The 25,120-nt window shown below is 39.6% G+C and overlaps 3 protein-coding genes across 4 annotated transcripts in view; 2 read left to right on the forward strand and 1 right to left on the reverse strand.

Moving 5' to 3' along the window:
• ZMYND12 (zinc finger MYND-type containing 12) overlaps positions 1-7,746 on the reverse strand; it is a 34,377-nt gene extending 26,631 nt beyond the window's left edge. Inside the window, exon 1 of the mRNA XM_090269238.1 lies at positions 7,549-7,746. The gene's annotated coding sequence lies outside the window, so the exon portion shown is untranslated. The remainder of the gene's footprint in view (positions 1-7,548) is intronic.
• Positions 150-4,037, forward strand: PPCS (phosphopantothenoylcysteine synthetase). The gene is made up of 3 exons (XM_090269239.1): positions 150-881; positions 1,083-1,186; positions 3,123-4,037. Exons 1-3 carry the CDS (start codon positions 374-376, stop codon positions 3,444-3,446), a joined length of 936 nt encoding a protein of 311 aa, XP_090125365.1. The 5' UTR covers positions 150-373; the 3' UTR covers positions 3,447-4,037.
• A 6,962-nt stretch (positions 7,747-14,708) lies between the features above and the next one.
• CCDC30 (coiled-coil domain containing 30) overlaps positions 14,709-25,120 on the forward strand; it is an 81,559-nt gene continuing 71,147 nt past the window's right edge. For both annotated transcript variants that reach the window (XM_090269236.1, XM_090269235.1), the window contains exons 1-3: positions 14,709-14,873; positions 16,683-16,803; positions 19,494-19,684. In XM_090269236.1, coding sequence (XP_090125362.1) covers positions 14,808-14,873; positions 16,683-16,803; positions 19,494-19,684 — 378 coding nt within the window. In that variant the 5' untranslated portion in view covers positions 14,709-14,807. The remainder of the gene's footprint in view (positions 14,874-16,682; positions 16,804-19,493; positions 19,685-25,120) is intronic.

Below are 25,120 nucleotides of genomic sequence, written 5' to 3' on the forward strand. Positions count from 1 at the left end.
CACACACACACGTGTCCCATCCCAAAGGTTAAATGGCTGAGCAATCTAACTCCAGCGGAATCTAAGTACAGAAAGGTATTTACGGTAGTCGGTAAGGGTCAAACATGGCCATTTCTTTAACCAGACTAGGAAACGGCAATTGTGACCCTTCCAGATGCCTGCCCAGCCAACCCGCGTCCGCTCAGTGACAGTTTCGCCTGGCTGTGGGGCTAAATCAGCATGCAGTTCCAGACGAGAAGCAATCTGAAGCTGCCACTCAGCGTAGGACAGCGATTCGCGCTCTCATACTGCGGCGGCGCGTTAGCGTAGTGGGTAGGGGGCCTGGCGCAGGCGGCCCTGGAGCGTGCGCAGGCGCCAGGGAGCCCTGGGACTCATGGCGGAAGCGGACCTGGTCGCGGAGTTTCCCCAGCCCGCCGGTGCTGCGCGCTGGGCCGAAGTTATGGCGCGTTTCGCCTCTAGGCTGGGCGCACAGGGAAAACGGGTAGTGTTAGTAACGTCCGGGGGCACCAAGGTTCCACTGGAAGCTCGGCCAGTGCGCTTCCTGGACAACTTCAGCAGCGGGCGGCGCGGAGCAACCTCGGCTGAGGCCTTCCTGGCTGCAGGCTATGGGGTTCTGTTCTTGTACCGCGCTCGCTCTGCCTTCCCTTTTGCTCACCGCTTCCCTCCCCAAACCTGGCTGTCGGCTCTGCGGCCCTCCAGCCCAGCCGCTTCGGGCTTCCTGAACCTGGAGGTCGAGGAGAAGGCACTCCCGGGCTTTGCTGCAGCTCTGCGGAGCTACCAGGAGGCTGCAGCTGCCGGCACCTTCCTCGCAGTGGAGTTCACCACTTTGGCGGACTATTTGCATCTACTGCAGGCTGCGGCGCAGGCACTCAGTCCGCTAGGTGTGTGCCTTAGGAGTCCATCCGCTGCCAGGAGGCAGAGCATTTCTCCCCAGACACTTACCCCTTACACCCTCCTTACCACCGGCCCGGCCCCCCCCAACCCGTCCGCGGCCAGAGTCTCACAACAGGGCAACCTGAGTGGAAAAGAAGGTGATTCCATACACCTCTCCGATTTATTACACCCTGTGCTTCTCTTTGCAGGCCCTTCTGCGATGTTTTACCTGGCTGCGGCCGTGTCAGATTTCTATGTTCCTGTCTCTGAAATGCCTGAACACAAGATCCAGTCATCTGGGGGCCCACTGCAGGTGATGGGCACTTTTACTCTAGAGATCTGATCTGCCGTAACCAATCTTGGGTTAATTCCCTCTTGATCTGGAGATGGCTTTTCTGCATTTCGTATGAGCTAGGCACTATGGATACAGAGATGAGTAAGACATCGCCCTCCCTCAAGGACCTGACAGTTTAGTGAGGGAACTGGACCCAGCCATAATTAGAATACAGAGTGATAAACGTTCCAGTAGAGGTAAGGCCAAGTGAAGTCAAGAGCACAGGGAGAGTGAATCTTGGGGAAGTCAAGGAAGGCTTTCTGGAGATGACTTGAACTGAGTTTTAAAAGATGTGCAGGCACTGGCTGGTGTGGTTGAGTGGATTGAGAATCAGCCTGCCAACCAAAAGGTCACCGGTTGGATTCCAGTCAGGGCACATGCCTGGGTTGCGGGTCATGTCCCCAGTTGGGAGCATGCAAGAGACACCTGGTTGATACACATTGATAATTCAGTCCCTCTCCCTCCACCCCCCTCTCTCTGTAAATAAATAAATAAAGTCTTTTTTTTTTAAAAGATGAGCAGAGGATATACCAAAGTGGAGAAGGTTATTCCAGATAGAGTATGCAATTAGAGTTTGGAAATGGGCAGTGACTACGAACTGACATCTGGATAAGACTGGAGAGCAGGGAGAGTGGTGGGAATCGGGGGCAGAAGAAACAGCTTACTAAACTGAAGACTTTCTGTTCCTTCTTAAGGAGCTTGGACTTTTTATCCTGTGGACCCAAGAGAAATGTAAATTGGAGAATGAGATAAAGTTTGTTTTTTGAGAACATTCTGGCATCAGTATGAAAGGTGAATTAGAGAGAGGTGTGTGTTGATTAGGTGGGGGTTATTGATACAATTTAATAGGTTAAGGAAGAGGTATGGTGAGTAGAGTAGTGTGATTGAGGTGTGAGATGATCTGGCTTCTTGTAACCCGAGGGAGTTCTTAGTGATTTATTGGATGATACAAATAGAATTTAAATTAGAGAAACTACGTATGGGGCATCTGTTGACTTTGTTGGATAGTTCATTTGTTTCTTCAACAAATTTTTATTTATTAAGAACCTACCAAATGCCAGGCACTATTGTAGGACCCAGAGGTAAAACAGGGAAAAGAAACATACTGTGCCTTTGTGTTGCTTATACTCTGCAGAGGAGACAATAAGTCAAATGAATACTGTGTTAGATAGTGATAAATGCTAAGGAGAAAAAAAAAGTGGAGAATGGGTGGGTATATGATCCCTCTCACACTTTCTAAATTTTTTAAGGGAAAACCTGATATTTAGTGTATTCATGCTATTTAAAATGCTGGGAACGTTAGTTTATCTTGTATTTTTTAGTTGTAACTTGGAAATACACAAACCAACTTAACATTCTCTTTAGAAGAGATTGAGAATCATATAGTAGGAGTTTTGATCAAATAAAAACAGAGAAAATCAGTCTTAAGTGCTAGGTGTGTTACAAGTGACAGTTTTTAAATGGAATCGAATAGCCATTCTGCCAGTGTGAGAAATATTTAAGCTGAGAGGCTTAGAACTCCAACTTTATTTGAGCTTCTGCCATGAATAAATTATTTGTATTTATTTAAGGGTTTGGCTTAAAAAATAAAGGGAGATGTTTGAGAAAGTGTAATGCTGTTCTTTGGAGTTCTATGATTAGTTCTGAGAGTGGCAGAGCAGGGCTGATTCAGAGGACGTGGTTTGCCTGAGAATATGTATGAAGCTTTGAAATTAGGCATTCTTACAAACCCTACAGAGCCAAGGCTTTTAAGCTAAGCATTTAATATACTTTGAAAAGTCTGACAGTGAGAAATTGCACTTAAACTGATGTAGCCAAAAATCTGAGCCCCTGCTTCCTTAGTTTCCCATAAGATTGACCTGGTAGGTAGTGCCCTTTGTTTGCTTATTAAGCTTTCTTTTTCCCACCCCAACAGATAACAATGAAGATGGTGCCAAAAATGCTTTCTCCTTTGGTTAAAGACTGGGCTCCCAAAGCATTTATAATTTCTTTTAAGTTGGAGACTAACCCCTCCATCATAATTGATCGTGCACGGAATGCTTTGGAAGTTTATCGACATCAAGTGGTGGTGGCTAATATCCTTGAGTCACGACGGTCCTTTGTGTTTATTATAACCAAAGACTCAGAAACTAAGTTATTACTATCAGAGGAAGAAATAGAAAAAGGCATTGAGATAGAAAAGAAGATAGTGGATGATCTTCAGTCTCGACACACAGCTTTTATACAAGACAACAACTGAAGGATCAAAAATTATAGGATCAAAAATTGGTGGACCAGGGCTCTTACAGATGGTGATAACTAGAATAAACCCTTTGCTTTCATAAAGACAGAAAATGAAGGGAAAAAGCAGTGAGTGGTGTGCAGGCAACTATGGTTTGCTGTTTGTCTTTCAAAGGTTATTTAATACTCATTAAAAATGAAAACAAAAGCAAAGCAGTTATGACCAACCCACCTGACACACTTGCCTGAATGTCATCTTGATTTTGAAAATGAACATGAGCTGTTTCTCACCCTTAAAAAAAGAGCTTATTGGGAATTACACTCCTTAAAATATACATGTGGGGCCTGAATATCAACCGTCTTCATACTATAAAATGGATTATGGATTCATGAAGGCCATGCTTTGAAGATCAAATAGATGTTGATGCCTACTCTGTGGTAGGCCCTGATGATTATGAGGATTAAAAAATGAATAAACATGTCTAGTTTGAGAAATGGATATATAAAAAATTAAGTGCAATAAAGTGTGTGCCCAAAAGTTGACACAATGGAAAGGGTGTTGTTCTTTGGGGATTTATCAAAGATGGGAGTAGGAGAGAAGGACACTTGTCTGAAGATAGATTGGCTGGGGATTGATGAGCTTCCCACTACTTTACTTTTTGCTTTCTTGTCCTAGATTCACTCCAAGTTTGAATTAACAATTTACCTTTCAAATATTTTAGGACTGCTCTTTAGGGCAACAGTCTGGGCTTCCACATGGAGTCAAGCAGGGGCCATTTGATAATCTCTACCCTGAGGGAAGCAATACAATGTGATAAAGAGCATTGGCTTTGGAGTCATCTTAGGTTTGTGACCTCTCCAGCTGTACCACCTATTAGCTCTATAAACTTAGACGCATGACTTAAATTTCAGTTTCCTCACCTACAAAATGGGGATAATCTCTGTAAAACAAAGCCGTTTGTTGTGAGGATTAAGTAAAACAAGATAAAGCATTTTGTATTGTGCCTGGCACATAATTCACACTCAATAAATTATTGCAATTATTATTTTCTTAGCAAGTAGAGTTAGGCTGGTGCCCTTCTTGATCCTTGAATCCTTGAGAATTTCTGAAACTGGTGTTCTGAAAGTTGGTGTTCATGCCACCTGTCACTACCAGAACCAATAAGCAGAGACGGATTGAATCTTTATGGGCACTTTATTCAGATAGCTGGTGATCTGTGAAGATCGTGGGTTATGTACCCTAGCAGACCATCTTACATTTCATTTCAAGCCAGCCTTTTTTATAAGGAAGGGATTTGGAATTCAGGAAACAGGTTAATCAGATAAAAGCTGCAGTCCCGCAATTTCCTGAACATCCTTCCATCTGTTGAACAGTGATTTCCTATCTGCGTCTTGGGCCCTGTGTCCTGTGTCCTGGGTGATTTTCTTTATCTGTGTCCTGGGCAGCAGGATGTCTCTCCCTGGAACACAAAGGCTCGGGTTGTGTTCAGATCTTGACTGCTTATGGTTTCTGGAGCACAAAGGTCGAATTGCTTGTGGTCCCCTGGAGTCAGGGTGGGATATATCTTCAGCTCCTGAAACTAGCTTTTTACATGCATTAAGTACTAAGCTTATTAACTAGTACCTAAAACTAAAATTTTTCAGTTCTTGAGTTCCCCCATCAGTTTTCAAAGCTCTCACTGTCCTGGGCTTTGGGTTGGGAGTGCACAAGAAATGTAGCCCAGAAAAATCCCCTAAACGATTCGTAGAATGGTCCAGAGCACAATTTGAAAAACTCATTAATAACTTGGTAGAAGCAGGTACTATGCTTCACACAAATATTTGGCGTAAAATGCAATTTCTGATGTTTCATGTAGTAAGTTGGTAAGGGTAGTCCAATGTGTCTGACTGATAATAGAGGTGCAATAAAATTTGGTTGAAAAGATTTGACCAGAAGTGCCAAGAGGTACTGAAATGATTCATTAAATCAGGAAGTGTGACCTTGAGCAGAGAAAAAATAACTGCAGTAATCAGGACTGTTCTGGAAGCAGTAGTCCCACTGAACAAAAATTTTAAATTAACTTTAGGTCCAATGGGCAAAACAAAAGCAAAAGGCCTTCTCAGCAGTGGCTGCAGTAGTGAAGGGATAGGAAGTAAAAGATTGATTTTTTTCCCTACATCTAGCTTTATGTGGATGACGACTGTCTTCATCTTTGAATATATAATGAGGATATCTAGAATTAGAAGAAGTAATCAGCTGTCAAAGGAGGGGGTGGAGTGGGATGGGTGGAAAAGGTGAGAGAATTAGGGGGCAAAAAACAGTATGGTGATTACCAGAGGTAAAGGGGGGTAGGGAGAAGTAGGAGAAGGTAAAGGGGGAGGGGGGTGTAAATGGTGATGGAAGGAGGCTCGAAGTAGTGAACACAATACAATATACAAATGATGTATTACCGAATTACATCCCTGAAATATAATTTTATTAACCAATGTCACCCCAATAAATTTAATTTTAAAAAAACTAGAAGTGATCTTAATGTTTGTTTTTATCGTAATTATTACTTCCCTTGGGAAGAATTTCCTATCCTGTTTTGTTATGCTTGAAACAGCCACCACTTCCCTACATGGAATTACTCAAAAGTGTTTTGCAATTCTGAGCACCTACAGTATTTACACATAATAAAATTCCCAGAGTTTTGTTTTTGTTTTTTAAACAGAAAATGGAAGTGAGTGAAGAAAGAAATAATAAAAAGGAACATGAGTCAATGAGCAAATGAGAAAGAACTTGATCTATATTGGAGAACCACACAATGTTTCCCTGAGGAAATGACACTTGAACTGATAAGTAGGAGTTAAGTGGGCTTGCAGTGATGGTGGTGAGCATTTTAGTTGAGAGAAAAAAATTTTCAAGGGCTGTGGTGCCAGAGGTAGAGGTTGAAGAAGTTCTAGAAAGTAAGGGATAAAATCCATCCAGATTATGCATGTAGAACCGGCAGAACTTTGAAAGGGATCCTATGTGAAAGTAGAGTAATACTAAGAAATGTTAAGTACGCGTTCGGGATGCCAGAAAAGCAAGGGCCCCCTAAATAAGTAAAATCGAGCTTTGATGAACTAACTAGAATCTTCCAAGAAAGGCATTTAAATGAAGGTGAGTTTATGTTAAATTTTGTCATTTATAAATTTTTATTTTCTGTTACATAGGTGGGGAAATGGATCACCTAAACCGAATTTCAGCGCTTAGGACTTATAAAGGGTTTCAGTTTTAGGGATAATTCTAATCAAAGCCGCTTTCTTCATTTTTACAATAATAGGTCGGGTGCAAAATGTGGTTTGTTTTAGATGCTCCTGGTGGTTAGTTACAGACCTAGGCCTAAAATTCGTAATCCCCTTTTAAGAATGAAGTTACTTCTAGAAAAGTAAATCCAAGGTTATTATGCCGGGGCTCTAGATAAGGCCTGGAGAGAAGCTATTTGAGAACTATAAATGCCTGGTGATAAAAAGTATCCTCCAAGTTGAAAACGCAAGCCATGACGTTACCATGGTTACTCCCAAGCCTAAGGAAGGAGCCGGACCTCGTTCCTGCCGTAAAAGTCCCGCCCCACGATACAAAGGCCAATGAAGTGCTTCGAAACGTTGGTCTCTGCAAGAAAAAAAGCCCCTGATCCAATGGGGCACACAGTTGCTATGGTTCCCACCGGAAGAACGCCTTGGCGTCTCCGTGGCTGGTGCGGTTGCTATGACTCACGGGGCTCTCTAAGGCACCTGCGGCTCGCTATGTAGCTGGCCATGTAGCGAAGCGACCCGGGACCCTCACCGCACTCTCCGAAAGACAATTTCTGGCCTGCTTCCTGAGGTTCCCCCCTCAGCTCCAAGGAGGAAAGCACCTCTTCTCCGCTCTTTTTCACCATTCCAGGTTTTTACCGCTTCTCTCCCCAGAATGGCCCGACTCTAGTGGGGGAAAGCCTCTCCCCAGGCTCGACCTTTCTAGCCACGGGGTGGAGTGATTCTGCCTGAAGGATTGGCCGGTTTCGGGGACGCAAAGCCACAGGCAGTTAGACCTAGGCTGCCGCTCCTACTTAGAGAGGGCTTAGAACACTCCCAGTTAGCCAGGCGTTTCTTTTCTCACTTTACAGACTAAGACTCACCCTTGCAAGACGGCTGCATCTGAAGCCCTCGGACATTAACAGAGCCCGCGGAGCCAAGGCTTTGGCTTTTCCTGGTTGTGAACAAAGAACTGCCGTTTTCTGCTTTGTTGCCCTATGTTCGTCATGCAGAACCTCACGTAATTCTCGTTGAAGCTTGGAGGCCTTTTGAATCCTCAACATCAGACGTCATCAAGTCAGTTAACCTTCTGCCTTTCACCTTCATCACCCTGAGCGCCAGTTTCCTCATCCTGCTTCTTCCACAGCCATTTTCACCCTTTCCTGTCCACGCTGCACCTAACTCAGTCTTCATTCATCTCCACCACCTCTCATCTGCAGACCCCCTCCTGTTTTTCTGCTACAGTGCTTGGGGTTGCTAAGTATTTCACATTCTCCGGCCCTGGAATCATTGGGAAGATTGTCTATGTTTCTCTGCACTATGGCGAGTTTTCTTTCTTAGGTAAAATAGAAACTGGAATGGAGAAGCGCACATTGGTAAATACAAGCCTAAAGTACCACAAGCCTAGTGTGTTTTGAAAACGAAGGGGGGAAAATCAAAATGCAGTTTGGGGCCCATCTCAGGCTTACATGAAAAAATATTGTTCCTTGCTTAAGTGAGTGCTTTGTTAGGCATATATTTTAGTGATGTTTTCACGTATGTGGAAAGATCGTTCAAAATGATCATGTAATAGGATTCCAGCTTTAAACACATTTGAACCCAACACCTTGATGTGGTAGAATTTTTGGAAAGAAGATGCTTGAAACAGTTTTTGTGCCTTTTCTTCATGTCAGTTTCTTGATCAGAAAACATTCTTTGTGATGTGAGCCAAGAAACAAACACACTGAGGAGTGATTGAGAATAAATATTTGTGGCAAGAGGCAGACTTAATCCTAAAAAGACTGGAACAGAGGCCTTAAAAATAGAATAAGACTTATTTATGTGTAATGCAATTGTATTTTATCTTGGAAAACTATTTGTCTTAAAGTACGCTTTTCTTTTCTGTCTTTCTACTTCTTCAGTATTCAGGTTAAAATGTAAACTTATTGTGAAGATATGCAAAGTGTACATTTTTAGCATGTATTTTGGGGCTAGAATGGTATGGATGTTTTTATTTCTCAGGCTAATTACAGCATTTATCTGTGATAGCTCGTGCTTGATGCCAGGTCAGGTTTCTAAATACTGCAAAATTCGGCTTTATCTTCTATAATAGATTGGAAAAGCAAAAGAAGTTCTGCAGCTTTTTTGGTTGTGTTTTTTTTCCCATTTAATGGGAACTGAATAAATTTTAACTCTTGAAAAAGGGAGCTGTTAGATGCTATATTATAAGTAGTTTTGGCCATGTTAACATAATAAAAAGACTTTTTCTCTCACCCTAGCACAGTAATCCCAAACCTGGGGCACAGTTTTGCCTCCCAGGAGACATTTGGCAATGTATAGAGACATTTTTAATTGTCACAACTGGGGACATGCTACTGGCATCTAGTTGGTAGAGGACAGGGATGCTGCTCTACTTCCTGCTATGCACAGAAGGTTCCCCCACAACAAAGAATTGGCCAGCCCAAAATGTGAATAGTGCCGAGGTTTAGAAACCCTGTCCTAATGTCAACAGTTCATTTTTTTCTGTTATGTCAGCCCTTGCTCACTTGTGTACACTTTTCAAAAATCCTCACCCAAAACCATGTTTATAGACTTTAGAGAGGGGTAGGAGAGAGAGAGAAACATTGATGTGAAACAGAAACATTGATAGGTTGCCTCCTGTGCATGCCCCTACCGGGGATTGAACCCACACACTTTTTGGTATATGGGACCATGCTTCAACCAACTGAGCCAGATGACTAGGGCACCTTTGTACATTTTTTTTAAAGAGAGAAGTGCAGGGATGGAGAAAGAGAGGGAGAGAAACATTGGTTGCCTCTCATACTTGCCCTGACCAGGGACCAAACCTACAACTCAGGCATGTGTCCTGACTGAAAATTGAACCCACAACCTTTCGCTTTGCTGGACAACACCCAACCAACTGAGCCACACCTGTCAGCGCTCATGTGTACATTTTTACATATAGTGTACATTTTGTCTTTTTCACTTAATTTTATATTTTAAGCATTTAAACATTGATTTTTTAACTTTAAAAATATTTTATTTATTTACTTGAGGAATGAAAAGGAAGAAACTGTGTATTATATATTGTATTTAAGATGTCTGTAAGCTTTATATTTGTGTAGGAGGAAGAAAGAAGGATTAAGGTGAATAACTTGACTGGATATTTCAGGTTTTTTAAAAAAGATTTATTTACTTTTAGAGAGAGCAGAAGGGAGGGAGAAAGAGAGGGGGAGAAACATCGATTGGATGCCTCTTGCATGCCTCCAGCTGGGAACCTGGCCTGCAACCCAGGCACGTGCCCTAACAGGGAATCAAACTGGTGACACTGTGGTTTGCGTAACAACGCCCAACCCACTTAGACACACCAGTCGGGGCAATATTTTTGTTTTGGTGGCCATGCTATTTACTTTGTTCTCTCATGTCACTCAAAGACCATGGGATCCAAAGCTCATCCTTTGCTCAAAGCTAGGAGATATGCTGTAGCATGAGGTATGGTCCTGGCCCCTGGAAGGTGTCTGCTATAGGAGAAATAAGAACAAGTAGAAGTGACTCTTCACCCATTCTCCTTGCCCTTTTCTCGCTTAAAATTCTTTGTCTCTGTCTCAGTTTGTTTTGTCAGCTTTACCACCTCATTCTTTACACCTAGAAGTTTCTGAAGGCCCCCCAAAATTATAGGATGTGCTTCTTTCCAAAGAGTAGAATTCTAAAATACTTAGTGAGCATTTTATTCAATATCTACTTTGTAAAGAATAGTATGTTTGCATACTGTGTTGTGTGGGCAATTCAGGCACAGTTTAAATTTCAAAGCACTTGTAGTTCAAAGACTGGATTTATATTACTTCAAGAGCTGATTTTTTAGAATTCTCAATTTTCAAACATTGGGTCTCAATAAATGTTAGTTTTTGGATGCCATAGCAGAACAGGCAGAGGGACTCAAGTATTCAAAGTCATGGAAATATAAGCAGAATGATGGGGATCACTAAGTATATTGTATGAAGAGTTAATTTCAAGGTGTGGCAGAAGATTAGACTAGAGAGACAGGCAGGAACCAATTTTTGAATAATCTCTGGTGCCAAGCTAAGGGGTTTGAAATCTTCCTGAAAGCAATGGGAATGTTAAACAGCAAGTGATTTGAATTCAGAAATATCATTCTGAGAGCTCTGTGGAATACAGATTGGATGGGAGCCAGCCTGGCAGTAGGGAAATCAGTTAAAGATGCTATTACACTAAACTGGGCAAAGAGTAAGGAGAGCCTGAATTAAGACAGCAACTGTAGACATGAAGAGGATGATTTAGAAAATGATAAAAAGAGGTAGAATCTACAAATTTAGGGACTGGTGCATAAGGGTGATATAAATAAGGAAGGATCAGGGATCCCAATTTTCTGGCTTGGGAAACTATATATATATATACACACGCTTTAGAGAAGGAGAGAAACATCGATTTGTTATTGCCCTTATTTATGCATTCATTGGTTGAGTCTTGTATGTTCCCTGACCAGGGGATTGACCCTGCAACCTTGGAGTATTAGGATGATGTTTTAACCAAATGAGCTACCCGGCCCGGGCCTTGGGAAACTATATTGATGGTGATTTTATTAACTGTGGAATACAGATGTAGGAACACGTGTAAGAGAAGAGTGGATTGTTCAAACTAAGTAGTTCACTAGACAATGGATATGCATTGATCTTAAATAATAGACTCACTTTATATTGCCTTCCTAACCTACATCCTCCTTGTGGAATTCGTACCTCCACAAATCTTTGCTTTGCTCACTGTATTTGTACTACTGCATCTAACCCATTCCAGTCACAGCTGATTGAATAAGGTTTATACAACTACAGACAGGAGGCCACAATTTATTGGGTGAGCAACAAATAACTTTCTCTTTTTCACAAATTTGAACTAAAAGAAAAGGAATGGAAATGACTTAATCTGAAAAGTAACATGCATTTAGGATCTGAATGTCTGTTTTCACTACTGCTGATGAGCAAGAAGAGGAAGTCCAGCCATGCAGAGAAGCAATTTAATAAGCGCGGATTCACAGAGAAACCCAGAGGTGAAGGACCTTATAGGTCAAGGTAGACTAGTTATGGCTATCCAGTTCCATATCCAATTCCAACATAGCCATAGTTAGTTTGCTGCATGTGCCCTTTTATCTTATTCTTTTAGTGACTCTCCTTTAGTAGTTGGGATTGATTGGCTGTGAGATTCAGAAAGCTCAAAATAATAGTGCCTTTAAAAAGATAGAAATTTATTTCTCTCACATAAAAGTCAAGAAGAAAGCAGTCCAGAACTGATAGGGCAGCATCTTGAAATAGTTAGAGACTCAGATTTCTTCTCTCATGATAGTATATCATCCAGGGCATGTGGCTTCTACCTCATGGTGTCCAGGATGGCTGCTCAGACTTCAACTATCTTGTCTGCAATTCAGCCAGAAGAAAGGAGGAAAGAGTGAGAAAGAGGACATTTTGTTCCTTTAAGAACATTTCCTAAAGGTGTCACACAATTCCTTTTATATCTCATTGGTAAGAACTTAGTCACAAAACTGTGTGACTGGTCAAAATATTAGAAGTCTTATTCTGTGGAAAATGCATGAATTCTATACTTAAGAATGGTTAAAATGGTGAATTTTAGGTTTCATTTATTTACCACACACACACACACACACAAAAGAAAAGAGCAGGAAGTACAGAAAGCAGTGGTCAGGGTGGGTGGGCCATTTGGAATTTAGGATTACAGAATTTCAAGAGTAGTTCACATTATGACAAGGGCTCGATGTTGCTGTGGGGATGGATGACTAAATAGAATGGAGGTTAAAGATCACTGGCTTTGGGAGGGTGGCCTGGTCTTGGAGCTTGGATGAATCATACACTTGGATATTGATCTGCAGCCTACAGTGTCCTCCTGACCCATAAGTGCCCTCTTCTTATATTCCTGCTCACCTCCAATACCACCAAATCTCCCAGAAGCCCAGGACCCAAAGGTATTCTCAATATCCCCGACCCCCTTTTCCTTTCAGCTTCCTCTGGGACTCTCCTACTTCACCCCAGCAATATGCAGGGAGGAATTACGCTACTCTCTGGGGACAAGCAACCCATAGTACAGGACTTGGAATAATTCTAACATTCATTTTCTAATAACTCACAATCTCATCTGTTTATCACAACTTATATTAACATTTTGATATATTTGCTTCCAGTCTTTATGTATCTGGTTTTCAAATAGTTGTAATACTTTTTCATTTTTATAGTATAAGCATTTTTCCATATTACCAAATAGGCCTCATAGGATACTATATATTCCCGGTGTCTTTGGCAATCTGATGCCCAGGACTAAAACCAGAAGTAACTGAATAGTGCTCAGAGACCTTGTAGGGAGAAGGAGGATATGCATGGGGACCAGACAATGGGAGTGGGTAGGGAAAAGCATGACAAGATTTTTAGCTGTAAGTCATGGGGAGGACACATGGAGGTACAAAGATTCAGATACAGCTCCTTTTTTCTTTCAGTGTGAATATCAGATGATAATTAAAATTATATATATTTTCCACAAAGTGTTGATGTGGAAATAATGACTCTGGAAAACTTAGCAAGAAAGGAGAACAATAATAACAATCTAGTTTTGCTGTTAAAAAAGCAAAACAATATATTGGGTTGGCCAAAAAGTTTGTTTGTTTTCATATGCTGGCTCTAGTAGCACTTAGTTGTCTTTCACTTCATTTGAAACAATTTTGTTAGATTGTATTGTGACAGCTGTCATATCAGTGTGCATTTAAAAAAAAGTAACCAAAATTGCTGAATTTTTTGTGTAGCCATTTTAATATTGAATATTGAAGAAAATAAGCAACATTTTTGGCATATTATGCTTTATTATTTCAAGAAAGGTAAAAAGACAACTGAAGTGCAAAAAAAGGTTTTTGTAGTATATGGAGAAGGTGCTATGACTGATTGAATGTGTCAAAAGTGGTTGGTGATGTTTCATGCTGGAGATTTCTCACTGGACAGTACTCCACAGTCAGGTAGACCAGTTGAAGTTGATAGCGATCAAATTGAGATATTAATTGAGGACAATCGACATTATGCCACACAAGAGATAGCTGACATACTCAAAATATCAAATCACTAAAGTTATTGCTGAAAATGAAAAAAATGTGTCTTTTATTTTATGGGAAAAAAATAAAAACAGATTTTTGGCCAACCCAATAATTATGTGGACTAGTTGCAGTATAATAATAATTATACTTATCCTACAATTTGCATCAGATCAACTTGGTTAAAAGTTGTGTTTGAGTATAATAGCAAGTCTTATGCATAATGGTCCTAGTAACACAAATACCATTTCATCAATCAGCAGATATTTATCTTTTACCCACCACTTAATAGCATGACTACTTTCAACTTAAAAAATTAAAGACAATATTGATGGCAGGCTTAGAGTTAGAAGTTTTAGAAGTGAGCTGAATGACTTAGAAGTCATTCAAAAATGATAAGACATTTTGCAAGCAAAATAATTCATTGATAGTATAGAATTAGTGGGCTCTCTAGCTTTTAGAGGAGTCCTTTTATTTCCAAATACTCACTAGAGGGAACAAAGTCTTCTTTGGAATTTATAACATTGCAAGAGGCCTTTGGGAGAGCTTCAGATTATTAAATTGCAAACTTCAGAACTGGGCAGACAGAAAAGCTTACATTTTTAAAAACACTACCATATATTTTTATTATATATGTCATGTCATTTTTTATTTTAGAAGGTATACAACTGTTCAAAGCTTTGATTTTTTTTTGTTGTTAGCTATTTCATGTAAATGCTCATTATAACTGGATTACACAATTATGCATACAAAAGTTGGCAAAAGTAGGTTTACAGTTGTGGATACATGAAACACAGAATTCTTATATATTTATTAATTGTTGTATTATTTATTATTATTAACCTACTTTTGCCCAACCCTGCATATACATATCATATTTCTTGCATGCTCATTCTTGTGTGTGTGTGTGTGTGTGTGTGTGTGTACACATAAGCCTCTCTCTTCTCTCAAGGGAGAAGTTCAGTTAGATGACATACTTCACCATCTTGAGAAAGAAAGAATTTAATCTCATGCTACTACAGAAGAACAGCTCTATTTTGCCTGGCGCCTATTCTAGTACAGTAAGACATGCCGAGGACTGCTGCCAGAAATCTAGAAGAACTTTCAGTGAAGAACATGGAGAACATGAAAGAAGTAAGAGCTAATAACATAAAGTTTTAAGATACCTGTGGTTTTGTTCATTGTCCATTAAATTAACACATTAAAAACCAACATTTGAATATCACTGTAGAGTTTGCAAAGCACTCACATATTTTCATGAAATATATCAACAGTCTGTAATGATTTCCAATAGAGGATATGTACAGAATGACTGGCCGAACATCCAAATAAGTCTGTTCATAGTGGCTTTCATAATCTTGGTAAATTCCTCCTTGTCTCAGTAACTGACCCTCTAGCTGACTGTCTTGCTTGTTGGTTTAGAAACCTAAGTGGATCTGCATCTCAAAGGTACTCTTGTATTAACTAAACTCACAGAGAAGGTTTTAGAGACATGGACAACAACTTATTAATTGACAATAAGAAATATAATTGTCTCTGTGACCGTGGGCAAGTAACTTGATTTTTTGAGCTTGAAAATTACAATAATTTATTCAAAGATATTTCTAAGGTTTACACAAGGGAAGTGAATAAACCTTTCACACACCTACTTGGCACCTAACAAGTATTTCATAAATTGTTGCTATTATTATTAAAAATAGGTATTATTCTTCCTGCCATTTCAAAGAGGAGGAAACTGAAGCTTACCAGGAAGTTATAAAGCTAGACTGCAGTCCTGTTTTCCTTCTACAATATTTGGCTTTTTTTTTTTTTCAATCATCCTCACCTGAGGACATTCTTATTGATTTTAGAGAGAGGGGAAGGGAGGGAGAGAAACACCAATGAGAGAAAAGCATCAATCAGTTGCTTCTTGGACGCACCCCAACCAGGGACCAAACCCTGACCTAGGCATGTGCCCTGACAGAATCAAATCTGTGGCCTTTCAGTTTACTGGCCAACACTGCCACCAACTGACCTAAACCTTCCAGAGCTAACATTCAGCTTTTATTCATATTCTGAGGAGTTGTCTAAAAGGATTCAAAACAATTCAGCAAAATACAATTTGGCTATTTTGGTAGTCCACGTCTAAGCATTCTGGCCCACCAGAGTGTGCAATTTAGCTCTTCCCCTTATTCCTTGCATGACAAGTGTCTTAGCCTCTCCCATCCTGCTTCCTCGCCTATAAAGTGGGAGGATTATAATCCCATAGGTTTGTGGTGAAAATTAAGTATAGGGTGGAGCAAAAGTAGGATTACAGTTGTTGGTATGAAAAATAATGCAATCATTAATAAATAAGAATACAAGAATAAACTCAGTTTCACATACTCACAAGTGTAAACCTACTTTTGATGTCCTTAACACAGGAGTACCTGAAGCATACAATTAGCTTTCAATCTGTTATTATTAGCCATATAGAAGTACCTTTTGTGAAGCTGCCGTATTAACCAGAAACTATTTTTAAAGAATACTTAACAATTTATTTCAATAGTCTCCTATTATCGCTTGACATCTTAATCAGTTTTAGTGTAGGAGTATAAACATAATTATTATGTAGATATTTCACTGTTCATGGGTATCACAACCATTTTTCCTAAACCCTAGATAAGAAGATTTGATTTGAAACCTGATATGTTAATGGTAAAAATATTAGGGATAGTGACTGTCTTATAAATTTTGTGCTTACGTGTCATCATTTCTATGGGAAATGGTGTCGGATAACATAAGATCACTGTTTAGGGAGAGAGACCCACACTTAAGGAGAGCTGAGTTTTCTGTTTAATTCTCAGATTGTAGACCCATTAGTATGGTGATCTCTTAATGTCTCTTTCACTTAATAGACTTTTAATACAGATTAAAATATGAACCATGGACTAAGTATAAGGAAATGTATTATTTTCCTTTTAGGTGGGAAATTATGCAAACCATGTCTGTAATTTACCAGAGGGAAGAGAAGCACTTTCTCGTGGTTATGAAAAAGAAAACAAACATCTTAGATGTGAATTTAAAGAGCTCCAACTCAAACAGGGTAATTTCTCTTTTTGTAAAAAATGTAGTTTTCATTATAAAAATTAATATGTGCCAATTAGGAAATTTGAGACATGTATAAAGTAGAAGGAAGGGGAAAAATACAACATGTCCTCCACATTACAAAAGTACATGTAATGTTTGAGATGTATTTTCTGCCTCCTTTTTAAAAGTACGTATTCTGAAATATTCTGGAATGTGTGTGAGAGAGAGCACAGAATGGTTATTTCCTTCAATGTCTGTACACTCTTACCACATTGTGTCATAATTACCTGTGTCAGCTCCTCCAGGGCAGAGATGGTGTCCTAGTCTTAGTGTGCTTTCTGTGTTTCCCACAGCACCTGTCTTATAAAGTACCTAGCATATTAAGGACTCAGGAAATATTTATTAAGCACTTCAAAGCTATAAGGGAAGATACAGATAGGGCCCTTTATATATTCTACTTTGTTTAGCTCTACAAATTAGTATTATAGTACGTGGGTAATGATTATATTTGCCACACATTTCTTATTTCTTTGCTCAGTATTTTTCTTTGTATCTCAGATATTTCATTTGGGATCATTTTCCTTTGTTTTTCCACTTAGAACTTTATTTTATGAGGGTCTGTTGATGGACAAGATTTTTTATTGTTACTCTCAGGTACAGGGAAGGTTGAGTTAATCATAGTATATATTTCCACGCTCTTGTTTCTTTTTTTAAGTGTATTTTATTGATTATGTTATTATAGTTGCCCCAATTTTTCCCCCTTTGCCCCTCTCCGCCTGGTACCCTCATTCCCTCCAGCAATTCCCCACTTAGTTCATATCCATGGGTCGTGCATATAAGTACTTTGGCTTCTCCATTTCCTATACTATTCTTAACATCCTCTTGTCTAATTTGTACCTACCAATTATGATTCTTAATCCCTGCACCTTTCCCCCAATTCTCCCTCTTCCCCCTCCTAGCTGATAACCCTCCAAATGATCTCCATATCTATGATTCTGTTCCTGTTCTAGTTGTTTACTGAGTTTTTTGTTTTTAGATTCAGTTGTTGATAGTTGTACATTTGTCGCCATTTTAATGTTCATAGGTTTGGCCACATGGAGGTCATTAGTACTTTGATGAGAGCTGTTTCTGTAGAACAGTGGCTATGAAAGCCTGATTGGAGTGGTAAGAGAGGAAGAGGGGACATGGCTATGACTGATTCTTTCTTGAAGTTGTGCTGCAAAAGAGAATGAAGAAATGGTATAGAAGCTGGAGGGGTGATGAGGTTGAAGGAAAGTTTTTTAAAAAATGTTTTTGTTGTTTTTAATGGAGGTATAGCATGTCTCTAAGATGATTAGAATGCTTAGACGGAAAGAAAACTTGATGAGACAATAGGGAGAGGAGTCCATTGGAAGAGTATTATCTTTGAGATAAAAGGGAACGGGATCCAGTAGACAAGGGAGGGGGCTAACCTTAGGAGCAAGGATATGTACATCAAATCTCACAAGAGGGAAGAGCATATGGGAGTTGGCAGATTTGGGAAGAGGAGCTTGTGGATGTTCTCTTTGGAGTGCTTCTCTTTTCTCAGTGAAACAAGAGGCAGGGTATTCAGTGGAAAATGAAGATGGAAAAGGAGGTGTTGGAGATTTGAGGAGACAAAGGAAGGAAATGATGGTCTAGGTCTCTAGAGAATAAGAGAGAGATGACCAGGGAAATGTAGGATTGCTGGCAGAAGTAGGAGCTCATTTGAGGTCAGAGACATGAATTTAAAGTCAAGTCAGTCAGCACTAGCTGTGCAGTTTCATCCAGCCACATTCAGCTTCTGCAGTAAGGGGCAAAAGAGGTGGAGAGTTGGATTTAAACAGAGCAGAGGTTTGCCAACCAAATATAATGGAAGGAAACAGGTACAAGGGAGTTGTGAATGTTTTCAAGGGAGTGATTATAATGATGGACTACAGAATCCAAGCTGGGCAAGAAACTAACCGAGAACAGGAGCAGGGTAAGGAACACTGAAAAGTGTTTCAAGTCAATGGATTATAGTTTTTAGTATGATTAAAAACTTGTTGAAATTGTGCTACTAGAAATACACAGGAAAGAATAATTGGAGAATAGGAAGCTTGCTGCTGACACTAGGGAGAGGCTCCAGTTATTGCTCATGACAGTGTCTTGGGAATTACTATGGAGTAGGTGGCCAAGATAGGGTAGAGGACTAGATCTTTAGAAGCTAGCTGGTGAAAGGACTGAGAAGGCAGGGCACTAGAATATTGAAATCACCAAGAATTTTGCTTATTAGGATTAGTTGAGTCCCCTTGAACAAGTTTTTGGGTTTCTTGGTGTCTGAGTCTTCCTCTCATAAAAGTATAATCATAGTTCCTACATCATTGGGTTGTAAGAATTAAATGAGATAAATTTATCTCAGATACTTAGTACAGTGCCTGCTATATAGCAAGCACTCAATAAACAAATTTTAAAATTATACAATTACAAATTTGAAACTTCTGCAAGTAGTAGGGATATCTGCTTTTGAGGACTTTTCCCACTATTTTTTTTGTTTTAACTTTGAAAGTTTGCAAACATCCCAGAGAGATGAGGAAAAGCATAGTAGTAGTATTATAGCTTATTTTACAAATTAATTTGGTATCTAATTAAGAATTCATTTAACATTTTATAAAGTAGTTATTTACCTGCATTTATTTTAAGTTTGTTTCTGTTATTTCTCCCTAACAGAAGTGCAAATAAAGGATATTGAAGAAATGTTTTATCAAGAAGGCTCTGAAATAGATGTGAGTAGCCCCAGTGAACAGACTGCATACTTACGAGTGGACAGAAGTAAACTCTTGAGTACATTGGAACTTGGGGACTCAAAGCCAGAATCACAAAGATGTATGAACAGTAACCTACAGAAAGAATTTCCCCAGGTATTCCAGAGTTAACTAGATAATTGTATAAGAGGCAATCAGTTTTAAAATGCATTTGTTCATTTAATCATTCATTCATTAAAATATCAGGAAGCTAGTCTTAACAGTTCTTAATAATACAGGCTTTAGGTTGGGTGATCTTCCTTCATCCTTGAGGAAGTTAGTTAACTTTTGTGAGCCTTGATTTTTTCATCTATAATACCTGGGATCAACTCAATTGCTCTACAAGATTATCATGAAAATGAAATAATTTAATGTATATAAAGCTCTAGAATAGAATCTCACACATTAATAAGCATTATTGTTACTATTTATTGAGAACTTACCATGTTCCTGCTTTGTGCTAGTGGATACAGGAACAAGTGAAATTAGATATGTAGACATGATCTGGACTGCAAGGAACTTACAAGCTAATGAGGGAAAGGAATAAACCAGCAGTTGTGGTTCAGTGTGGAAAGTTCTATGAGAAAAGAAGGCAGAGAAAGCTAGGAAAACTTGAATCTAGGGGAAAGATGGCAGCGGAGTAGGAGGATATTTCTTGCACCACCTCCCAGAACCAAACTGGAACTAAAAATGAAGAGGGGAACGGCCACCCGAAAAAACAACTGAAGACTGCCTGAGGAGGAGACGCTTAACCAAGGACAGGCAGAAACCACCTCAAGACTGGTAGGAAGGGCGGGGATGCGAAAGGGGCTGGCACCACTCCCACGGGCAGCAGGCCAAGGTACGGTGCAGCTGCAGGAGCTTTCCCCTGACAGGAGTGAAGCCTGGACCGCAGGCCGGCCTCCCGAGCACTGAGCACCAGTGCGGGGATCAGCTGCCCACATAGCATCCAGCAGTGAAAGGCTGCAAGATTTTTATCTGCCTGGGAGAGACAGAACGAGCTGGAGACAGGGCCACTATTTTTTTTTTCCCCCTAAATGGGCCAAAGCACAGGTTTCTCTTTCTCAGCCACTCACCTTGGGCTCAGGCAAAGGGTGAGCAGCATGGACTGGAGTCGCCTGAGGAGAGTCTGGAGTGGGAGGCTTTGGGAAAAGACGTAGGGAAGGGCTACTGGGTTTCCTGTGCTGGGACATACCTCAATACCTCAGCAGCCATTTTTCTTGAGAAGAGCAAGCCCCTCCCAGGGGAAAACAATTACTCCACCCTGTGGGAAACTGCTCAGCCCACCCTCTAGAATCCTGCTTGCCCCACGCTGAATTTTATTTATTTATTTATTTATTTATTTACTTTCCCTCACCCTGCATCTTAATCTTTGCTGAGGAGACAGCAGTGTAGGCAGACTCAGGGTGTCAGACTGGCTTTAGGGCATGGCCTTTCCATTCACATTCCCGGAACCAAACTGGTGCTTCCCTTTCATGGGAGAGCCATGGAAACATCCTCCTGGTTTCCCACAGACCCTAACCCAGGGCTCTGGAAGCCCACTCACTTTCCTTTTAGGGGCTCCACCCTGCCAAGTTCAGGGAAATAATATGGGACAGACTCAGATGTGTGTCATGGGGACAGGGGAACACATCCACCATCTTCTCTGAAGTATGAATGGCACCTCCTTCAGGAGATCCAAGGGTCCCATCCTTCCAATTCCATCAGAAGCCCTCTCAGAAACAGTCAGATCAGTTGCTAGACTAAGTGACAGCAGGCAGAGACAGACAGAGGCAGATCCTGCAATGCCTTCAGCCATTTGCTGACCCATCCCTGAGCCCTGTGCTGATAAAAGCCAGCTTTGCTGCACAACGTGGCCCATTGCAGGTACACCCAAAACCCAAAGGAGAGAGACACAAACTGTGGATTGCTTGTAGCTTTGAAGAGGCTGCCGAGGGCTAGATGTGGACAGCATCTGACATTGGCTTACACCAGCTTCAGACAACATCAGAGCCGTATCCCAAGGGAGAACCTAGCAAGCAAGCACTAAACTCTGCTGAACTGAATTCCACTTCATTCTTTTTCATTATTTTTTGTTACCTTTTCTTTTGCCTAGCCTTTTAATTATTATTTTATTTCTCAATTTTTAATATTTTTCTTTTGTATCTCTTATGTTACTCTTCCCTTTTCTTCATTTTTCTTCTTCTTTCCTCTTATTATTTTTTATTCTTTCCCTTATTTTTGTTCTCTTTTGACTGTTTTCTCTTTCTGTGCCTTACTCTTATTGTTTCTTTTTATTCTCTCATAATCATTTTTCTTTCCTCTGGCCTCTTCGTATTCTTTTTTTTTTTTTTTACTATTCTATTTCTCTTTCCACTTTTATTATTCTTTGCTCTATTATTGATTTTGCTGTTATTGTTGGAGACTTTTTTTGCTTGCATTGGTTCTGGTTTTTATGTTGTTTTGTTTTGTTCTGTCAGCACCTGTACAACAGCATATAAGACAGGGTGGGAGTTGAGTGTCACAGTCAGCCAGCCAGAGAAGAGATCCCACCAAAAATGGGCCAACAAAAATCAAGACCCAAATATAATAGGAGAGCACACATAACCCACACAAGGGTCATTCCCAGAGCTTCCAGCTCAGGAGATCAAGGAAACTGCACCACTGGGTCCTACCTCATAAGGCCACTCCACGAAGACAGAAAGTGACAGAAGATCTATCTAATACATAGCAACAAAAAAGAGTCAGCTAAAATTGGGAGATAAAGAAACACACACCCCACCCCATGAAAGAAAAGGAGGAATCCCCAGAAAAAGAGCTAACTGAAATCGAGGCAAGCAATTTGTCAGACATAGAGTTAAAAATAATGGTTATAAGGATGCTCAAGGAACTTAGAACTACAAGGAACTTAGTGGGAACTACATTAACATGGAAAAGGACACAGAAATTATAAATAAGAACCAATTGGAAATGAATAATGCAATATCTGAAATGAAAAATACACTGGAAGGAATTAAAAGCAGGCTAGATGAAGCAGAGGATAAAATCAGCGATTTGGAAGAAAAGGGATAAAACACCCAATCAGGGCAACTAAAAGGAAATAGACTTAAAAAGAATGAGGAGGGTTTAAAGGAACTCTGGGACAACATATATAACAATATCCACATCATAGGGATACAAGAAGGAGAAGAAAGTGAGCAAGGAATAGAAAACCTGTTTGAAGAAATAATGACAGAAAACTTCCCTAACCTAGAAAAGAAAAAATTCACACAAGTCCAGGAGGCACAGAGAGTCGCAATAAAGATGAACCCAAAGAGATCCACACCAAGACACATCATAATTAAAATGGCATAGTTTAAAGACAAAGAGAGAATCTTAAAGACAGCAAGAGAGAAATAGTAAGCTACTTACAAGGGGGTTCCAATAAAACTGTCAGCAGATTTCTCGATAGAAACACTTCAGGCCAGAAGGGATTGGCATGAAGTATTCAAAATAATGAAAAGCAAGGATCTGCAACCAAGATGACTCTATCCATTAAGGCTACTATTTACAATTGAAGGAAAAATAAAGAGCTTCCCAGACAAAAAGGAAGACAGGAAGGAAGGAAGGAAGGAAGGAAGGAAGGAAGGAAGGAAGGAAGGAAGGAAGAAAGAAGAAAAAGAAAGAAAGAAAGAAAGAGAAGGAAGAAAAAGAAAACACTACAGGAGTTAATCAACACCAAACCAACATTACAAGAGATGTTAAGGGACTTCTTTAAGAAGAAAAAATAGGTATCAATAAATTTTATTATTTATTATTACCTATCAATAATAACCTTAAACATAAATGGATTAAATGGTCCATCAAAAGACATGGGGTAGCTGAATGGATAAGAAAACTTGACCTATATATATGTTGTCTACAAGAGACCCACCACAGAGCAAAAGATTTACACAGGCTGAAAGTAAAGGGATGGAAAAAAATATTCCATGCAAATGGAGATAAATAAAAGCTGGGATAGCAATTCATATATTGACAAAATGCACTTCAAAACAAAGGCCATAACAAGAGACAAAGAAGGTCACTACATAATGCTAAAAGAATGAAGCTAATAAGAGAATATAACCCTTGTAAATATATATGCACCCAATATAGGAACACCTATATATATAAAGAAAATCATGGTGGACTTTAAGGAAGAGATTGACAGCTGTACAGTCATTGTAGGGGGTAGTAACAACCCACTATCACCAATAGATAATCTTCCAGACAAAAAATCAACAAAGAAACAGTCACCTTAAATGATACACTTGATCAAATGAGTTTAATTGATATTTACAGAACATTTTATCCCAAAGCAGCAGAATACACATTTTTCTCAAGTGCATATGGATCATTCTCAAAGATGGACCACATGGTAGGACACCAAATAAGTCTTAACAAATTTTTAAAAATTGAAATTATATTAAGTATTTTCTCAGAGCACAGTGTCATGAAACTAGAAATCAACTCAATGAAAAATATCTCAAAAACATTAAAATATATTAAGTAATGAATGAGTTATCAATGAGATCAAGGAAGAAAACAAAGAGTACCTGGAAACAAATGAAAATGAACACACAACAGCCCAAAATCTATGAGATACAGCAAAATTGGTCCTGAAAGGGAAGGTCATAGCATTACCGGCCTATGTCAAAAAAATAGAAAAATCTCAAATAAATAATCTCATCCTACATCTATAAGAACTAGAAAAATAACAACAAACAAAGCCCAGAGTAGAAGGAAGGAAATAATCAGATCATAGTGCAAATAAATAACACAGAGATTAAAAAAACAATTCAAAAGGTCAATGAGTCTAGGAGCTGGTTCTTTGAAAAGATAAACAAAATTGATTAACCATTAACCAGACTCATCATGAAAAAAAATGAGGACCAAAATTAATAAAATCAGAAATGTAAGAGGAGAGGTATCAACTGATACCACAGAAATACAAAGGATTGTAAGGAAATACTGTGAACAACTATACGTTAAGAAATTGGACAAACTGGCCAAAATGGATAAATTTCTAGAAACATACCTTCTTCCAAAACTGAATTAGGAAGAAGCAGAAAACCTGAATAGTCCAATAACAACTAATGAAATTGAAGCAAGAATCAAAAAACTCCCAGCAAACAAAAGTTCTGGACCGGATGGCTTCACAGATGGATTTTACCAATCAGTCAAAGAAGAACTAATGCCTGTCCCTCTCGAACTATTCCAAAAAATTCAAGAAGACAGATACTTCCAAGCTCTGTTTATGAGGCCAGTATTATCCTAAGTCCAAAACCAGGTAAAGACACAACAAGAAAAAAAGAAAACTATAGGCCAATATCCCTGATGAACATAGGTGCTAAAATCCTCAACAAAATATTAGCAAACTGAATCCAGCAATACACCAAAAAGATCATACACCATGATCAAGTGGGATTTATCCCAGGGGTTCAAGGTTGATACAATATTCACAAATCAATATATGTGATACATCACATAAACAAAATGAAAGATAAAAGCCACATGGTCATATCAGTAGATGCAGAAAAAGCATTTGATAAAATC

This window comes from Furipterus horrens, unplaced genomic scaffold (assembly GCF_987537825.1).
Source record: "Furipterus horrens unplaced genomic scaffold, mFurHor1.1.pri manual_scaffold_3, whole genome shotgun sequence".
Classification (NCBI taxonomy): Eukaryota; Metazoa; Chordata; class Mammalia; order Chiroptera; family Furipteridae; genus Furipterus; species Furipterus horrens.

Excerpts from the sequence above, each read along its gene's own strand:
- PPCS (XM_090269239.1), top strand. The coding sequence starts at position 374 with ATGGCGGAAGCGGACCTGGTCGCGGAGTTTCCCCAGCCCGCCGGTGCT. Across the intron at positions 882-1,082 it reads GCAGGCACTCAGTCCGCTAG|GCCCTTCTGCGATGTTTTAC; the intron begins GTGTGTGCCTTA and ends TTCTCTTTGCAG. Across the intron at positions 1,187-3,122 it reads CATCTGGGGGCCCACTGCAG|ATAACAATGAAGATGGTGCC; the intron begins GTGATGGGCACT and ends CCACCCCAACAG.